The sequence below is a fragment of the Mercenaria mercenaria genome, chromosome 3, assembly GCF_021730395.1.
Source record: "Mercenaria mercenaria strain notata chromosome 3, MADL_Memer_1, whole genome shotgun sequence".
NCBI lineage: Eukaryota > Metazoa > Mollusca > Bivalvia > Venerida > Veneridae > Mercenaria > Mercenaria mercenaria.
Window position 1 is genome coordinate 101438270 of NC_069363.1, and position 19384 is coordinate 101457653.

The window sequence follows — 19384 nt, forward strand, 5'->3', positions numbered from 1 at the left end:
GCAATGGTATGTGTAACAAAAATTTATCATTAGGTTCAACACATCTGACCGAATGAGTTTTGCTGTTATTTGTTTAAATTCTAAATTTGAGTAATTTAAGTCTATAATTTCTATCAAAGATTTTGACGGGAAACTTAATCCTCCACTCTTCTTGGAATAAAAGTAGTTATACATACATCTCAAGTTGATATAAGACGTTGTCTGAATCATGAAAGGATCATGAAAGGATATCAGTTATATTAATTTGTCATCCACATTTTGTAATAGTAGTAAAACTTTTGTTGATATAAATCTACATTTGAGCACGGTGAAAAAAAGTGCGCGTCTACAATAGGAATTAGTTGTGAAATATTTAGTAAACTGTAGGACTAGGAATAGCAAAATCTGCATTAGGCAAGTACATTTATTTTGGCCGTATCCCAGAGTTTCAGATGTGCATATGCAACAGAAATGTTTTATCAATCACTAGCTAATAAATTACATTAAAAAGTGGAACATCTTAATTGAACGACCTGATATTTCTTCAGTCATGAGCTTGTAAGTAGGCCGTTGAGTCCGAAAGAGATGCTTTAATCACACAGCAAAATATATGGGAAATTATCAGTATTATACAAATAACCTACAGAATATCAATTTATATAACATTGACTGAAAATATTTAATATTCTATGTATGTTGAGATTAATAAAGAATGTTCTGATGAACATCGGAAGGTTTATACCATCAATTCAATAAGTGACATGCATGTTTGAGGTCATTTGAAGATCTTTTCAAATGTTCATTAATCATCGTATCTCTATATTCTTTAACTAAATAAAAAGCCATTGCTCAATACCTGTATTTAAAGGTAACTTTATAAGGGTTGATATGATAGTTGTCTTGTAGGCAAACGGAAAATCCCCAGATTATTTTACGAAATTACTTCTATATCGATTAAAAAAAAGGAACAACAAGAATCGAGAAAAGCTAAATTATAAATGTAGGATTTATCAGAATGTAAAACAAAACTTAATTCTTCAATTTTCCATGCGCGGATCCAGCCAGTTTTCTCAGAGGGGGTCCGGCCGACCCCTCATTATGACTGAAAACGTGTCTTTATGGATCCAGCCAATTTTCTCATAGGGGTCTGACGCCCCTCACTATGACTGACAAACACGTGTCTTTATACACTAAATGTGTGTGTATGTGTGCGTGCGTGTGTGTGTGTGTGTGTGAATGTTAGCCGTTTACAAGTACCGGGTTGCCAATAATTTTTTACTGAACAGGCTGAAACAGAAAAGTGGCCAAGCAGCTAGGGGGTCCGTGGGCATGCCCCCCTCCCCCCGGAACATTTTGAAATTCTGCGCTTCATTTCCTGCATTTTATGAGCTTAAGAACACCTTTTCCACTGCAATTTTGTATACGAGCTCAACTGTTAAATTTGGGAAAATAATTAAGTCTTCTTAAAGGTAAAATTCTTTTTTTTTTTTTTTTGAGAAAATTAACATGAATATGAATTACGTCGAGGTCGTATGTAGCAGCAGCCACACACACTTTGAATGCGGTCCTAATGTTGCCTTTTCGAAAAATCATTTTCTTTCCTTCTTCTCTTCTTCTTTATTTTTGATATTCCAGGGAGGGTCCGGACCCCCGGAACCCCTCTATGGATCCGCGCATGATTTTCAATCTATTTACGATATAGATTTACGATATAGACCCCTTTTATACCTTAAGATACGCCATTACTTCAAGTATCTCGTGTGTTACGAGATGACTGAGTTAATAAAACAATCCTACGAGCAAGAAAAGGTGATGTTACGACTACATTAGGACTTAAGGGACCTTTAAGTTATACACAAGATGTTAACAATACGTGTATATTTGACTGTAAGCGTAAGGTTGTTTCCCTTAGTTTAAATCGGGATTTATATTTGTTTAACAAGATAAACGTTGATAAGATAGCCGCATTTATCTACGAGAAGACAACATTTTGACAGTACTTGGCCGATACTGGCGAATATAGAGTATTTGTGCAAACAAGAAAATTTAGAAAACAGGTAAGACTATTTGTTAATTCTTAATTTTTGACGCAAAAACAAAAAATAAAGTGTCATAATATATCATGTGTATATGCTTGGAGTTTAATGGTGCATCCTCTTGTATGCAGCAGTCACTACACGCGGATATCGATATTTTCTGCTCGAGATGTTTTTAAGTAATCTTGTCTACTTAGTTCTAATATAGACTGTGTTTTAGCTCAGGTGAGTTTTTGTGATCTCTCGATGTCCGGCGTCCGTCTGTCGCCTGTATGTCAACATTTAGCTTATGTATGCGATAGAGGCTGTATTTTTTCAAATGAACTTCATGAAATTTTGTCAGAATGATTAGCTTGATGAAATCTAGGGTAAGTTTGAAAATGGGTCATCTGGGGTCAAAGACTAGGTCACTGGGTCAAATCAAAGAAAAACCTTATGTATGCGATAGAGGCTGTATTTTTCAAATGATCTTCATGAAATTTTGTTAGAATGATTGTATTGATAAAATCAAGGTCCATTTGAATATGGGCTATCAGGGGTCAAAATGTAGGTCACTAGGTAAAATCAAAGAAAAACCTTGTGTAAGCAATATAGGCTGTATTTTTCGGTTGATTTTCATGAAATTTAGTCAGTTCTAATGATTGCCGTGATAAAATCTAGGTCGAGTTTGAATATGGGTCATCTGGGGTCACAAAGTAGGTCACTAGGTCAAATCAAAGAAAAACCTTATGTATGCGATAGAGGCTGTATTTTTCAAATGATCTTCATGAAATTTTGTTAGAATGATTGTATTGGTTAAATCAAGGTCCATTTGAATATGGGCTATCAGGGGTCAGAATGTAGGTCATTAGGTCAAATCAAAGAAAAACCTTGTGTATGCGATAGAGGCTGTATTTTTCTATTGATCTTCATGACATGTAGTCAGAATAATTGCCTTGATAAAATCTAGGTCGAGTTCGAATAGGTCATCTGGGTTTAAAAACTAGGTCACTAGGTCAAATAAAAGAAAAACATAGTGTGTAAAAAGTAGGTCTCTTGGTCAAATCAAAGAAGAAACTGTGTTCAGGCATTTTATACATTTTTATTACATGGCACCTTGTATACATCACCGGTCCATAGTTTTGACTAGTATATTTTACACACTAAATTTTGTTGGGATTAGCTTATAACTTGAAACTTAAAAACTAGGTCACTAGGTCAAATAAAAGAAAAACATAGTGTGTAAAAAGTAGGTCTCTTGGTCAAACCAAAGAAGAAACTTGGGTATGCGATAGAGGCTGTATTTTTCAACTGATCTTCATGAAATTTAGTCAGAATGATTGTCTTGATGAAATCTAGGTTAAGTTTGAATATTGGTCATCTGGAGTCAAGAACAAGGTCACTAAGTCATATCAAAGTAAATACTTGTTTAACTCAGGGGACCACATTTTTGGCCCAATCCTAATGAAAAAATGGCCAGAATATTTGTTTCCATAAAATCACTGGGTCAAACATGTTTACACTGTTATGGTTTGTTTCTCAGGTGAGCGACCTAGGGCCATCTTGGCCTTCTTGTCTTGTTTACTCGTACCGTGACTGCAAATACTGTAAAAGGTATATGTCATATATTCTCGAGATGCAGAACTTTTTCTGAATCAAATACACAAAGTCATATGAGATCAGCGAGTGAGACAACTTGTAATGAAGGACAAAAGTTTTGCACGGTTAAAAAATGAAAAGAATCTGAGAAAACAATGCATATCATGTGACTGTATTTCAAAAAAGTGAAATCAATTATGAACACAAAATATTCTAAACATTTAATGGGTCTCATCAAAAGAAAAAGATTGCATTCACAATTTCGTAGCATCAATACCCCAAATAGTTTAACACATTAATCGACAGTTGCAGGTCTTTGTTTCATAAACAGCTACACATGTTCGTCTCTTAAACGACACTAGAATCTGCAGCAAATGTGACATAGCACATCATTCTCAATTCGTAAAATTGTACAACTTGTTCCTTAACCTTCCTACTACTAAGTGCCGTCTGTTTGATACCACTCAGTAGCGCAATTTTAAGGCCTGGAATAACTACTTGTTCAGTGTAACGCCCAGAGAATTAGTTGAAAGATATGTAGGCTTTCTACTTTCTTATTTAGAACATCAGAAACAATCATTTTTACATTATGTGGCAGACAGGGGCGTACTGGATGATTTTGAATTGTACGCTAGATATGTGCAGCACAGCTACGAACCATGCAGAGATGCTGCGAGTGTGGGTTTATTGGAGAGGCAGACAGACAGGAAAACAGACACAGTACGACCATCCAGGAAGTGTTGCTATATTTACATACAATATGCAACACTTACGGACAGTGACCTTGACCCATTAACCATCACGACATAAATACGCACGTACTTATAATTTTTAAACGAATGACCCAACACATATTCGTGATTACAGAACATGTATTATTATTCTTATTAGTTATAGTTGATCATTTATTTAAAGGTTTTGGATTTTTAAATTGACACGGCTCCATTATTAAGCGTGGGCCGCTAGCTATAAGGCCCCTGACTGTCACTTTACACATTTAAAGAAGTAGATATTTTTGTATGGTTGCTAGCAACGGATTTGGCGACGTCTAGCAAATGTCTATTTGACAAATTACACTGTGTGACATTATTGATATAGTCTGACGCTGTTTGCACACAACGAAGAAAATACACATGTTTTGGCACATTCCAGTTTGTCAACAAAGTATATATGTTCCACACTGGAGCCACATCGTTCTGTACAAAGGCATCTGTTGAGTCTCTTTTGATGCTGAACTCTCCACACTGGAGCCGCATCGTTCTGTACAAAGGCATCTGTTGAGTCTCTTTTGATGCTGAATCCTCCACACTGGAGCCACATCGTTCTGTACAAAGGCATCTGTTGAGTCTCTTTTGATGCTGAATCCTCCACACTGGAGCCGCATCGTTCTGTACAAAGGCATCTGTTGAGTCTCATTTGATACTGAATCCTGAAATTGACAAAGGCAGCAGCAGCAACGTCTCCCTAACAATGTGTTTAAACCTACCATGACAAAATACTTGCATCATCACAGAATAGATAGTAATGCATTTCTTTTTTGTGTCTGATGCATCAAGGAGTAACCTTTTTCTTGGCATAAACATAATTTTGTCTAGATTTCTTGCCATTAAACGCCATTAATAGCACACCTAAGTTAATAAAAGACGACACATTTTCTTACCCGTTGTTTCCTCAAGAGGCAATGCGGTGATTGTGTGATTACACGCTGTATGTTTTACTACTACTGTAAAAACTGTAAAATGGAGGACAACCATTGGAGATTAAACCAACGCTGTTCTCTTCCCTCCAATAACAGAGCCTGTTTTAAAGGAACAGGCATCAATAGGTGAGCGAGGGGGTCTTCATCTCCAGGCGGATTTGGTTTTGGTGCTTCCCCTTGAAAATATTGAAAACTGTTTGGCAAGAGATGCGTTATTCCAGCGATAATATATTTTATTTGTCACATTTATACTACATATTACAAAGATGAATATTTAAATTCATAGTTTATCACACCGCTCATTACTGGCAGGGATCGTGACAGTGTCTAAAATTGCAACTGGATTAGCCCCGGATATATTGAGGAGTTTAACCATTTTAGAGTCCTATATAACTTTACCCTGGAAAGTAAGTGCTTCAATAGCTCGATCGCTCTGGCACGATACTTGGCACGTACTAGTCTTCAGTAATAATTTTATATAAGATTTTAAAATACTTCATATCTTAGTCGCAGATTTTTCCTTTAATTACTTCGATACATGAACGATAACATGAATTATGCCAGACTGAGAGTCTTAAAAACTTAGAGTTCTTTGAAATGCTGTATACAATTCAGTCTAGGAGAGTTCTTTGAAATGCTGTATACAATTCAGTCTAGGCCACAATTTAAAATCAACAGTAACAGTAGATAATTATATAGTTATGTTTACAAAACATAGCAAAACTTTTCTATGAATGAATCATATATCTGTTATATTTAGTTGTTTACAATTGAGGTTTCTCTTAATTTTAATTGCAAATGACAATCTGTCAAAATCTACATGTGGCGAACAAATAGAAAAATGAATTAAATCAACGAAAAACTTACTTATTTTCAATTTTAGGACTTGGACATTATTGCCAATACATATTAAAATGTGTGTTTTGCACTTCTAATACTAGTACCATACATGTTGTAACAACTTTGAACTATCCGGAAGCGAAACCTATTCCTGGAGTCCCTTTCCGGGTTTTAAAGCATATTTCAATAAAATGACCATCTGTAGCAGCATAAACAGATGTTTAATTTGATGTCCGATTTTCATATGAAACGCAACTCTTTTTTTCTGGCGTTAGGCGATATGTCAGTACATTAGTACAATGAGTTAGATATAAATTCAATAATTGATCAATACACATACAGTGTGATGTATCATTTTAATAGACTATCGATTTAGAATTTTTTATGGTCTTTAATATGAATATGAAAGTATGCTTTCGTTTTTAGACTTTTAATATAGAAGTCTTTGTGCAAGCAAGGTATCGTGAAACATAATGTTTAGCTGTTCTAACATCAAAAATAGTGACGTTTTTCTATGTTTGTTCGAGTGTTTTAAGCATATAGATCTAACAGAAAATTGGTCTCTTTATCATACACAAAAATTAATCATCTATCTTTCATTAATATAACAACATTTTCTCTAAATAGGCTTATAGCTTAACAGATAAAATGTATATAGTAGAGAACACTTTTAACAATCTGTTAGCAAAAACGTCATTCCTATTTCAAATGAAATGTGTTATTAAAATAAGTACTTGTTACCGTCATCAATGTTTTAGCTACGGAGATGAATAGAATAGGATATGCTTTTAGACAGTCGCGGTATTTCATACATGTAAAATGCCAAAGATTCGAGTGTTATTTATCATATCTGTTACAGACATTTACAAGAAAAAAGTGTAATGGCCGCCAAAGTTGAAGCTGTGATAGAGAAAAGCTGCCTCACTATAGGAGAGGGACCACACTGGGACGAACGGACACAAACCCTGCTCTATGTTGATATAAATGATGGTTCTGTCCATAGATGGTCACCTGAAACCGGAAAAGATGAAAAACATAAGTTTGGTAATTATACTTTCTGTGATTTATTTCTTTGTGAGAAAAATATATGTTTTGTAAGCATGAATGGTTCTTTTTTAAATAATTTGGCACAAGAAGTACCAGTCTAACTGTCAAAGGGAATGACATGTTGCGTAAATTATTTAATGTATGAATTGATGTCCGTGTCCTGAAGCTATTGGGCAAAGCCATCTCAGACGAACCTCTACATCGTTTAAAAACGGCAATGTATAGCAGAATTATTGATTAACACGTTATATTTAAATAGAATTCAATATAAAAGAACACCACAAATGTACAAAAAACTGGAGAAACACCATACATTACGATGCCAAAGAGTGTAAGGCATAAAATCGGGATCCTTGAAATTGTCAGTCACTAGTATCCGAAAACATTCAATGAAGATCTGCGTGTTGCTGTTCAGGCGTTTTTTTACATTTTTTATTACATGGCTCCTTGTATACATCACCGGTCCATAGTTTTGACTAGTCTCCTATACACACTAAATTTTGTAGGGCTTAGCTTATAACTTAAAGAATATCACTGTCATGTAATAAAACACTTATTAGTATTGAAAGGCTTGTCGGTCAATCATCAAAACTATTACCGGACCTCGGGCAACAGTTTTGACTGTTAACCGACAAGCCACTCAGTAGGTATATAATTCAGTTACAATTATTTCAAGTAAACAAGATGCATCCGAATGTTTAAGGTCACTTCGGGACGTGTAATTTTTTTTCAGACACATTTTGCTCTCTAGTGGTTCCATGTAAAAAAGGTGGCTATCTAGTTTCCGTTGGAAATTCAGTCTGCCATTTTGACTGGGACACAAAGAAACTGACAACTCTACAAACAGTTGACGAAGGAAAAGAGACGAGAATCAACGACGGAAAATGTGATGCTTCTGGGCGACTCTGGTTTGGTATGACTCAGTTTTTGTTTGTTTGTTTGTTTTGGGTTTAACGCTGTTTTTCAACGGTATTTCAGTCATGTAACGGCGGGCAGTTAACCTAACCAGTCGTCCTGGATTCTGTACCAGTACAAACCTGTTCTCCGCAAGTAACTGCCAACTATCCCCACATGAATCAGAGGTGGAGGACTAATGCTTTCAGGCACAATGTCGTTTACCAAATAGTCACGAAGAACATACGTCCCGCCCGAGGATCGAACTCACGACACCGCGATCCGTAAACCAAAGCTCTTCCTACTGAGCTAAGCGGGCAGGTGATACAGTTTTCGTAGACAGTCTATATGTTTGATAAATATAAATATTTCTAATTCACATCTTGTGGAATTGTTCGATATCTTAGTGAGGGAAATGATCTTTATGACTTTCGACAAAAATTGTCCTCCTTCAACCACAACTAATACTGAATCTTTTATATGTTGGGTTAATTAATTAATATTCCATATTCAGGACTTCTGGCCCCATGTTCACAAAACAGTTTCAGTCTCAACTGAGTTTGATAACGAAACTTTATTCGTCATTTATATCTAAACAGCATGTTTAAAATTAGATTTGAAGTTAATAACTATTTTCAAGTGACTATTTAGTACTGATGGTCAGTCTCATTTGGAATTTAACCATGAAGTTTTAGTAAAACTGATATTAAAATTTCCAACTCAAACTCAGCTGAGACCGAAAAATGTTTTGTGAACACGGGGCCAGGTTTGTTTTATCTGAATTATAGATTTTGAAAACAGTGGCGTTAATTCACAAATTTAAATAAAACGAACAAACAGTTAGCTGTTATATGAATATAGGAATGGCTTCTTTGAGATATGTTAGCGTAAAAGTTAATGATACTAAAGGACCACATGGGCTAAGAATATAATGAAACAAAACAATTGAGATTGTTTCTGGTGTCATGTTGTTAATATCCTTTCAACAAACTGTGCAAACGTCTTTATTACACTTTACAGGTACTATGGGCTTGGAGAAGACCCCGGCTGTAGTGAACAAACACCAAGGTTCCCTTTTCAGCTTAGAAATCGATGGTTCTGTAAAGAAACACAAAGAAGGGGTCAGTATTTCTAACGGTCTTGCATGGACAGCTGACAATAAAACAATGTACTATATTGATTCAATTCCAAGGAAAGTGTTCGGCTATGACTTCGACATTAAAACTGGCACTATGAGTAAGTACAATAGTCTATTGTTATAATTTATGCCTTTTATTATGGAGTTTGGTCATGTCATGTCGTGTTGTCATGCTAACACGGAAATTGTCGAGTGTCATTACGTTTGCAATACCTTAATTAAAACGCCATTCTGCAGGATGATCTGTTTTTAAGTGGTGGCATTTTTTTTATCATTCGCAGGTAATGAACGTGTAGTTGTAGACCTTGGCGGAGAGGACACGATCCCGACGTTAGGTTTTCCCGACGGGATGACGATTGATACAGACGGAAAGTTATGGGTCGCTTGTTTCTTCGCCGGAAAAGTGTTCCGCTTCGATCCCGAGACAGGTAAGACAAGAAATAATTCCGCAGTATCATGTATGGGTGTCTTTAGAAGAAAAAACTGCCGTGACTGTTTCAGCAAAAACGTAATTAATTTAGTGTTTAAAACATAAAATGTTTCCGTTTTTAAACTGTGACAATTTATCACCGTTTATAGCACACTAATTCTGAGATTTGTCACAAAAATTATCTTTAATCTTAATGGAGAGAATGACGGGTTAAAGTCATCACCAGTCGTATTGATTATTGTTGTCGTTAAAGTTCGCTTGATTTCAAACATCTTATGTCTGCATCAACCTTTTCCCGTTCAGCCGTTCATATGTAGTAACCCCGAAAATCAGAAGTTTTTCTTTAAAAATTTACTGACAAATGTTTTGTTTCAGGTAAACAGATCGGTGCAATTGATGTTCCAGCAAAAAGAACTACCTCATGTTGTTTCGGAGGAAAGAACTTTGATGAGATGTATATCACGTGTTCTCTATATGGTGTCACCGAGGATGAGCTAAAGGAAACTCCGTTAGCTGGCTCGGTATTTCGTGCCACTGGACTTGGCGCAAAAGGCACACCGGCACCGGTATATGAAGGGTGACTAAAAAGACGGATATTCCATGAAAGTAAATACTGAACAATATTGTTGAAATGGTATTTGAATGAACGAACTATATTGCCATGATTTACGAACTTGATAGTCCGGAAGAGATTAATCAAAACATTTGGTTTCCTATGGATACATGATAGTTATAATTTTGTGTTTCAAAGCTTCGAATCAGGATTAAATGTGCAAGATATAGAATCTAATGCGTTGATTTTGTTCAAATAACAGACAACTGAATTATTCTCTGCTATAGACGAAATATCTTGACCCTGCATAAACCTTTTTCTATGTAACCTAGCTTCTAGTGATGATATAAACACTTCAGTTCAAACCTTACAAATGACTTCTTGCCTTCTTCCCACAGCGTGTTTGTGCGATAAGATAGCATATGTCTACTTCACTTGATGATAATTTACAAGGACATAGCTTAAATAAACAAAGAAATTAACGTACAAGGATATTAATCATGCACATCATACTTTTGTTAGTTATTTTTATCTCGATTATGTCGAAGTTAAGTAGTACTTTTGTGTATCCAATGTTTGTAGACGCCGAATGTGTAGAGACCAAATGTGTAGAGGTCGAGTGTATGTTAGGTCCAGTGTGTATAATCTAACTGTATTGGCCGAGTGTGATTTGTGAGTCCAAATATATAACACTGTGCACAATAGTTTCCAAAGTGCATGTAAATAGAAGTTTCGCACTGTTCTCGTGTGCGTTTATTTAAAGTGAACCAGATTTCTGTTATAGCATTCAGGTGTTAACGTCTTTCCATAAATTGAAATATGTATATTTCAAAAACTATTATAAGTTCCACCAAACTTACGGAAAAAACATATGAACAGTCATTTGAGTATTTTTCACGCGAATGATATGACCCCTGTTGGAAGAAAAAAAATTTTAACGTAAACTTTTAATGATTTTTTTTTTCATAACTCTTAATTTAGCAAATATTGTCAATACTGCAAACACAGTGCAAACTTTGACTTGGAAAAAAAAGTCACCTCTACAATTTGTTTTCACGACTGACCAGTCAGGACGGATTGGTCAGGACGGACTTCTCAGGAAAACATTCACCTTATTTCCAGTAAGTTCCCTGCCCATTTACACAATGTATTATTATTATTATACCAGATTCATATAGCGCCCTTTTTCATGACCAATTTCACGTTCAAAGACGCTTTACATAATTCAAATGCACCCACAAAGGGCGCATAATTCATCCTCTACTAGTACAGACACAGAGCGATCTGACCAGAGGGACAGAGTGAGACAAAGCCCCCATGACAGAGAGATCAGAATTTATGGAGAATAAAGTTATTTAAATTTAAAAAACCTTAAAAGATAGAACTAGCATAATGAGTTTTGACGCTAATTTCTCAAATCTTTCAGTTTGGACAGCACCATTAACTGTAAAAAGGGGTGCATACCAAAAGATACCGACGGAACGGCGAACAGTGTAGCTCATGATCAGGCTGCACGGGTGTGCAGGCTGATCATGATCTACACTGGTCGCAAAGGCAGAATCAATCGTGCCCATTATGATGAGGTATAATTTTGCAATTCATAAGATCGTCAAGTTTGACCGAACTAGGATGGATAAAATGGTATTTATCATGATTTTTTTCTACTGTCACTAAAACGTCATATTCAAAGAGGCAATGAAATTCTACCGCTCTTAAATTTTTATCATTTGTTAATGTATCTAAATATTTTTCAAATCCAAACAAAAGTTTACAATTTCTATAATAATTTATGAAGAAATAGCCTTTGCTGCTACGTAGTTATGCTAAATTATTATATTAAAATGTCAGTTTTACTTTCTTCGGATACTTTGGGCTTAGAAGAAATTACAGGGATAGAGGGGTTATTTAAGCCTAGAAAACCGATGGTTCTGTGATATGACACAAAGAAGGAGTCAGTATTTCTAAAGTGCTTGCATGGATAGCCGGCAACAAAACCATGTATTACATTGACTCACTTCCAAGGGATGGTGAAGGAAGACACCAGTTGCCTCGGCTCTTTCTGTAGGGCACGGGCGTGCACATAAGTAGATCCACCGACCTTCCATGAGGTAGCTAGAAGTCTTCCTCATATGAAAGAACTATACACTCTGAGCAGCGTTTTGAACACAAAGTGACGAGGGGCAAGTGAAGGAAGTAAAGACAGTCCCGGAAATATTTTAAATGATGCACATACCCACATGAACTTGAACCAAATAATTAGAAAGAACATGACATCTACGAACCGCTAAGATAAAAGTGGACCATCCGTCTTTCAAAATTCCTATTTTTGTACATTTTATATGTCATCTATCACTTTATACTTACAGCTGATGTATTTTATGTTTTATTTGCGGTCAAAACATATCCGTATATACAAATAAATACAATTATATAAATTAATTACCACGTCATTTCTCAAGGCAAAGCAAGCTGAAGATGATTATTGTTTGAACCTGGATTCACTTTTTGCTGTTACTTCCAGGTAATGAACACGAAATAGTAGACTTTGGTGGGGGGTTTCCTGATTGAATGACGACTGACACAGAGGGAAAGATGGGTCGCTTGTTTCTTCGCCGGAAAAGTGTTCCGCTTCGATCCCGAGATAGGTTACTTCTGCACTGAAATAAGTCATTACAAGAAGACAACTAGGAGCCAAAAGGAAATATTTGACGAAAACTTATTTATCTTTTAGAATTTAGTCTTGCATGTCGTGTTGTCGTGAGATTTTTTACGCTTTGGCGTAGATTTACGTTATATAAACTGATGGTAATACGTTAAAGTTCTATCAGAAGACTTATGTTACTGTAGCTCTTATTTGAAATTGAATCCTTTAAATAGTTTCTACAACAAGTATACCAAGTCTGCTCGTTGCAGGTAAACATGTTGATGTAGCATAATAATAATAATATAATAATAATAATGATAATGATATATCACGTGTTCTCTATATGGTGTCACCGAGGAGGAGCTCATGTAAAGCCGTTAGCCGGCTCGGTATTTCGTGCAACTTGACTTGGGGCCATAATAGCTTTAAAATGTTTTATATTGTCTTTACATTTTAAGACAAGTTATTGAAAGTTTTATTTCATGAATGCAGTTCATTGTTTTCATTTAAAGTTCATGGAAAAGGTTTCTGTAGAAATGCAGATTTCTGTCCATTAGAAATGAATTTCGAAGGTTAATTGTTATGATTTTGATTAAAAATTAGCATAATTATACAAGAAAGTTAAAATGAAGCGCTCACGTGCGCTCTAACATACTCGAATTTGAATACATTCGAGTTATAATCTTGACTTCTGTATTTATCCCCGACTCCTGTCCACATGTTTGTGCGATAAGATATCACTGTCTACTTCACTTAATGATAATGTATAAGGACTTAGTTTGAATAAACAGAGGAATTTCTAAATTAAGAAATTAAGGATACTAACCATGTAAATATGTTGTTGCTATTTATTCTATGTTTAAGAAGATAGTTTTCATTTGGGTATAAAATACATTCGATTTGGTATATATTCGGTCGTCATGCTTAGTTCAAACAGAACCTCGCCTGAAGTTGCATATTGTATATTTCATTATTTAGTTTATACTATTTGTTTTAGTTTATACTATTTGTTTTAGCTCGATTAATGATGAAAGTGATGAAAGGTTCAAGCTTATTGGAACCACTCTCGAGTCCGCTTCCTGGAAAAACAAGTACTAGTGTCTTATGAGAAGTTATGGTCGTGACCCAAGTGGGACTCGAACCCACGACCCCTGGTTTGAGCGGCCGATACTTTATCAACTAGACTTCATCACTTTCTTTAACTTGTCCATTGTACACCTTTAAAGCTATTAAATCCCCCAAACCGTAAAATCGCCTGTTAACAACGTTTTCGTATAAGCTTATGCAAAAACCACATTGTCATTCAGTTTTATAATTCTTAGCTAAAAAACCCTAATGGATACTGATATTATAATTACATACCTTTTGAATGCACATCTTGCTGCAAAACAGTAACTGATAAACTTGTATAAAATTGCCCCAAAAATGAGTATGTTTGAATGTGAATTTTCATTTCCTCTTATATATTTTTATATACATGCAAGTAAAAATATCGATTCAAAACTAAAAAAATATTTCATTGTGTTTGTTTTGACCAATTGCAATGTACACCTCCCCAAAATATTACACGAATATCTGAGCGGACAGAAGCAAGGACACACAAGTTAAGTAAACAAAAAATGAGCAAGAAACAAATGGGAGTAGTGTTATCTTTCAGTTAATTAAGTCATAATGCCAGCCAATGTAGAAGTATTGATAAAAAAGAATGGTAACGCCACCGGAGAGGGCCCACACTGGGACGAGCATACACAATCACTTCTGTATGTTGATATACACGCCAAAGAAATGCACAGATGGTCTGCAGCTACAGGGAAAGATGAAAAATACACTTTCGGTGAGGTAGAATTGGATATCTTCTAGGGTTAGGGTTAAAAACCAATCTAGATAAATGAAAAACATAAACGTCTTCCGTAACAACTACAATACAACTTCAAATCTTTGCGAATCGTATGAAAGAACTACTTCTACATTCTTTAATTTCATTTACTTCATGCGTCTCTGCTTCTTCTAAGAAAGACTCATTATGATCATTTTAAATTCAAATCATGCGAGAGCAAAATATGAATGCGTCCTTGCAGTAAGCGTGCGTGTCTTATGATTGCGTCCCCATATCTCTTGAATATTAGTTATAGAACTGTTCTGTTCACACTAGTTACATACTCGTCTGTAACATAGTATTGTCATGTAATGGTCAATATAAGCAACGATAACTACATCCGAGTCCTAAGGCTAGCAGTGCCCGCCATCAAACCAATTGGATACTATTGCTGAATGACAAAATTCGGAACATGTTTTCAGATGATTACTGCTCTCTGGTAGTACCATGTAAGAAAGGAGGTTATATAGTGAGTATTGGAAAGTCGGTGTGCCATTTTGATTGGGATTCCAAGAAACTGGATGTGTTACATACTGTTGATAAAGACAAAGGAACGAGAATCAACGACGGAAAATGTGATGCTTCAGGCAGACTTTGGTTTGGTATGATACACCAGTAGCAAGATTATTTTGTTATTTCAAGTTTTGAAGATTAATTCTCAGCTAAGGAAGTCTATGCAAGATCATTGTGTGACATGTAAAATATACAATCCAGAAAGATACAGTTTATTACATGTACCTTGTATAGATACTACACAAAATGAAAAAAGGTGATATTCCAGTCCCTTACTTCTCTAAAACGTCAGTGTGTGCAATAATTAAAAGGAAATTCTATTTAAAATATAGACGTTTAAATGAAAAGTGGAATAAATGATGAAACCTCATCAATATTTTGTAGGTGAAAGGAACAATCGTCATTCTACATTTAGTTTCAATTATGTCATAAAGTACTCCATTCTGTCATGTGTTTTTGTCATCTTTTTTATTCTATTGAAGGGACAATGTGTTTAGGAAAAACTGTAGACGAAATCAAATATCACCAAGGCTCCTTGTACAGCTTAGAAGTCGATGGGACTTTGAAAAAGCACAAAGAAGGAGTCAGTATATCTAATGGTCTTGCGTGGACAGCCGATAACAAAACCATGTATTATATTGATTCAATTCCAAGAAAAGTGTTCGCCTATGACTTCGACATTAATACAGGAAATATGAGTAAGCTTTTTCCACACATGACATTGCTATATAACCTTGGTATTATGATTTTTCCACATATAACATTTCTATAAAATGTTGGTGTTACGGTATCAACATATAACATTAGAATGATGGTATTACGGTATCAACATATAACATTTCTATAGGATGTTGGTATTACGGTATCAACATATAACATTCCTGTAGGATTTTGGTATTACGGTATCAACATATAGCATTCCTGTAGGATGTTGGTATTACGGTATCAACATATAGCATTCCTGTAGGATGTTGGTATTACGGTATCAACATATAGCATTCCTGTAGGATGTTGGCATTACGGTATCAACATATAGCATTTCTATAGGATGTTGGTATTACGGTATCAACATATAGCATTTCTATAGGATGTTGATATTACGGTATCAACATATAGCATTTCTATAGGATGTTGGTATTACGGTATCAACATATAGCATTCCTATAGGATGTTGGTATTACGGTATCAACATATAACATTAGGATGTTGGTATTACTGTATCAACATATAACATTTCGGATCAAGTATAGTATAAGCAAAAAGTAGTTTCGTGATTTAGTTTTTGAAATAATACGCTTTAAAGTATTAATACGTGTTTACTAAATAATAAATAATATATTAGATCTACTACATTTCTAGTAATGAGAGCGAAACTATTTTATCTTGTTCTTTATTTAGAACTCAGCCAATGTATAAATAATATATTTCTACATTTCTAGTGAAATCATCCAATTGATTTATAATAATAATTAATAAATATCAACATAGAAATAAGACAGGTTGACAGGTCGACAGATTGACATGTCGACAGGTTGACAGGATGACAGGTTGACAGGTCGACGGGTTGAAAGGTCGACAGGTCGACAGGATGACAGGTCGACAGGTTGACAAGTCGACAGGTCGACAGGTTGAAAGGTCGACAGGATGACAGGTCGACAGGTTTACACGTTGACAAGATGATCATGATTAAGTCAACTGTAGATATTGAAAAATAAAAGTATCAAAATGTTTATTTATAGATTCATGTTTTTTGGTCTGTCAACCTGTCGACCTGTCAACCTGTCAACGCAATTATATTTATTCATTAATGACCTGTCAACCTGTCGACCTGTCATCCTGTCAACCTGTCAACTTGTCGACCTGTTTGAACGCCATTATATTCATAGATCAATGTCTATAGATTTTATTAATTCCTTCCGAATTACTTTTTTACTTGAAACAATAACAATTAGGAATTAGGGCTATAAGATTTATTTGTATTCTGAAGTATATAGCCTTATAATAAAATTCAGTAATGTAATTTGGTTTGTCATCCTATCAACCTGACGACCTGTCAACCTGTCAACTTGTCGACCTGTCAACCTTTGAACGCCATTATATTCACAGATTAATGTCGTTAGATTTTATTAATTACTCCCGAAGTACTTTTTTACTTGAAACAATAAGTATTAGGAATTAGGGCTATAAGATTTATTTGTATTATGAAGTATATAGCCTTATAATACAATTCAGTAACCAAATTACTCATTTATTACACCAGAATTACTTTTTGCTTATACTATACTTGATCCTCATTGGCCCAACATTTCTATAGAATGTTGGTATTACGATTTCCACATAAAACATTTCTGTCGGGTGACAGTATTGCGACATCCACATAAAGCATTTCTATATGGTTTTGGTATTACGATTCGATACATGACATTTCTATACAATGTTGGCGTCTTAATTTTTGTTTTGATACTTGCAGTTTTTACGAAAACTTGAAAACTAATGTTTATATAGGTAATGAACGCACAGCTATAGACTTTGATAAAGTCGAAGGATTGCCGAAGTTAGCGTTACCGGACGGAATGACAATAGATACAGAAGATAAATTGTGGGTGGCATGTTTTCTAGGTGGACGAATTACTCGTTTTGATCCAGTAACAGGTTTGGAAATATATCTTTGTTTTTATTTTAAACCCGAATACGAAACATTAACTTGTGATCTTTCGAAGTTCAAACACTTTCAATACTAAAATGTTCAGGATATTGGAAAGAAAACATTTACAGTTCATTTGTGTAATTCTGATTTGACAATAATGTTCAAACATTTATTTAAAATGAAATAACCATTCAGCAATTCAGTGTTGTGGATAATTTTAAAAAGTAACGCTTTTCGAAAAGCATGCCATGTTACACAACTGACTATATCACATGTCTCCGAAAAATTATAGGAAAAGAAATTGGTCGTGTGGATGTACCAGCTAAGCGATCCACTTCCTGCTGCTTTGGCGGTAAGAATTTTGATGAACTTTTCATAACAAGTATAACAGATGGCGCTACAGAAGAGGAGCTGAAGGAGACACCAGATGCAGGTTCAGTTTTTCGCGCAACCGGACTTGAAGCAATAGGAAAACCTGCACCGGTTTATGAAGGGTGAAAAAAACATTTTGCGGATTCAGACTTACATTATTGCATATAGATGATTCTTAAATGAAATGTTTTGTGCGGAAAAATGCACTTAAATACATGTATGGATCCATATCTTACACGATGTGTTTCTTTAAATGACCCTGTCAGGTGCTTTTTTGAGTCGCCACATATATGTAATCTTGACTCCTGGTATTCAATAATCTTAGTATTTATGAATTATGCAGACTATTATGTGGTGATTTGTTTGAAAATATGTATTATTGAAATTATTTTACTTACAGCTCTTATATATCTGTTGCTAGTTGTTTGTACATTTTTGTTTTCAGTAGTCGGTTAAAAAGCTCAGTCAGAGCTTATGTTTTATTGTTGTATGTCTTGCCGACTTGAAATAAAACTTATTTTATGTTACTTATCTCCCCTCCCTTCCACAGTCTTTCACATACATTGCAACTACTTTCTCAAAAAATCATTGACTAGAACTTTACACTTTTACATTTACAAAAATGTTGGCTATAAACTTGAGAATTAAAATTCAAAAGGCTCCAACTGCGATCTCTATAGAGCTAAGAAATTAACCCTTATAATACAAAAATGTATTCAAAAGGGTCCGAGACTGTTAGGAGTTTGGTAAATTAAATTGGATTTCTTGAATTTTGAACATCAGTGTTTGTCTCTTGATAACATTCTGGTCAAGAACTTTTTAGAATGAATTTGAAATAAAAGTTTTACACGTAAGTTATTTGTCATTCTCCCATACAAGAGGTTTATCATAGCTGTATAAGTGGGCCAAACTTTGGCCCCATTCTTCCTTACTAAAACAGCGTCGTTTGACAACCATAATATATTTAAAAGAATTGCAATAGTCTGTGTTTAGAATAACAGGATTATGTAAGTTCCCGCGGTGAAAACGAGACAGTACGATGATGATAACGCGATAGTATCGCGTTTCGTTAGTTATTATCATCGTGTTGTCGCGTTTTCGTTATCGTAGATTCTTGATTTCGCGTTTTCATGATCGT

The 19384-nt window shown here is 35.0% G+C and overlaps 2 protein-coding genes across 3 annotated transcripts; both read left to right on the plus strand.

Annotated features, from left to right (window-relative positions):
• Positions 1–1864: 1864 nt before the first annotated feature.
• LOC123523829 (regucalcin-like) lies at positions 1865–10704 on the plus strand. Its single transcript, XM_053539511.1, has 6 exons — positions 1865–2036; positions 6992–7176; positions 7913–8092; positions 9094–9309; positions 9493–9639; positions 10017–10704. Exons 2-6 carry the CDS (start codon positions 7014–7016, stop codon positions 10220–10222), a joined length of 912 nt encoding a protein of 303 aa, XP_053395486.1. The 5' UTR covers positions 1865–2036; positions 6992–7013; the 3' UTR covers positions 10223–10704.
• Positions 10705–13366: 2662 nt separating this feature from the next.
• LOC123523830 (regucalcin-like) lies at positions 13367–18777 on the plus strand. 2 transcript variants are annotated; one of them, XM_053539512.1, is made up of 7 exons: positions 13367–13667; positions 14496–14672; positions 15137–15316; positions 15612–15663; positions 15771–15925; positions 17733–17879; positions 18167–18777. In XM_053539512.1, the coding sequence occupies exons 2-7, from the start codon at positions 14510–14512 to the stop codon at positions 18370–18372; spliced, it is 903 nt and encodes a 300-aa protein (XP_053395487.1). In that variant the 5' UTR covers positions 13367–13667; positions 14496–14509; the 3' UTR covers positions 18373–18777. The 2 variants fall into 2 exon arrangements, with proteins under 2 accessions (XP_053395487.1, XP_045157475.2); XM_045301540.2 differs by lacking the exon at positions 15612–15663 and having other exon boundaries at positions 13391–13667; positions 15710–15925.
• The last annotated feature ends 607 nt before the right edge of the window (positions 18778–19384 follow it).

What these genes read in the sequence shown, in the direction of transcription:
- LOC123523829 (XM_053539511.1), top strand. Translation starts at nt 7,014, where the DNA reads ATGGCCGCCAAAGTTGAAGCTGTGATAGAGAAAAGCTGCCTCACTATA. An exon ending in AGATGAAAAACATAAGTTTG is followed by an intron (nt 7,177 to 7,912) that starts GTAATTATACTT and finishes ATTTTTTTTCAG; the next exon opens with ACACATTTTGCTCTCTAGTG. An exon ending in TTCTGGGCGACTCTGGTTTG is followed by an intron (nt 8,093 to 9,093) that starts GTATGACTCAGT and finishes TACACTTTACAG; the next exon opens with GTACTATGGGCTTGGAGAAG.
- LOC123523830 (XM_045301540.2), top strand. Translation starts at nt 14,510, where the DNA reads ATGCCAGCCAATGTAGAAGTATTGATAAAAAAGAATGGTAACGCCACC. An exon ending in TTCAGGCAGACTTTGGTTTG is followed by an intron (nt 15,317 to 15,709) that starts GTATGATACACC and finishes ATTCTATTGAAG; the next exon opens with GGACAATGTGTTTAGGAAAA. An exon ending in CATTAATACAGGAAATATGA is followed by an intron (nt 15,926 to 17,732) that starts GTAAGCTTTTTC and finishes ATGTTTATATAG; the next exon opens with GTAATGAACGCACAGCTATA.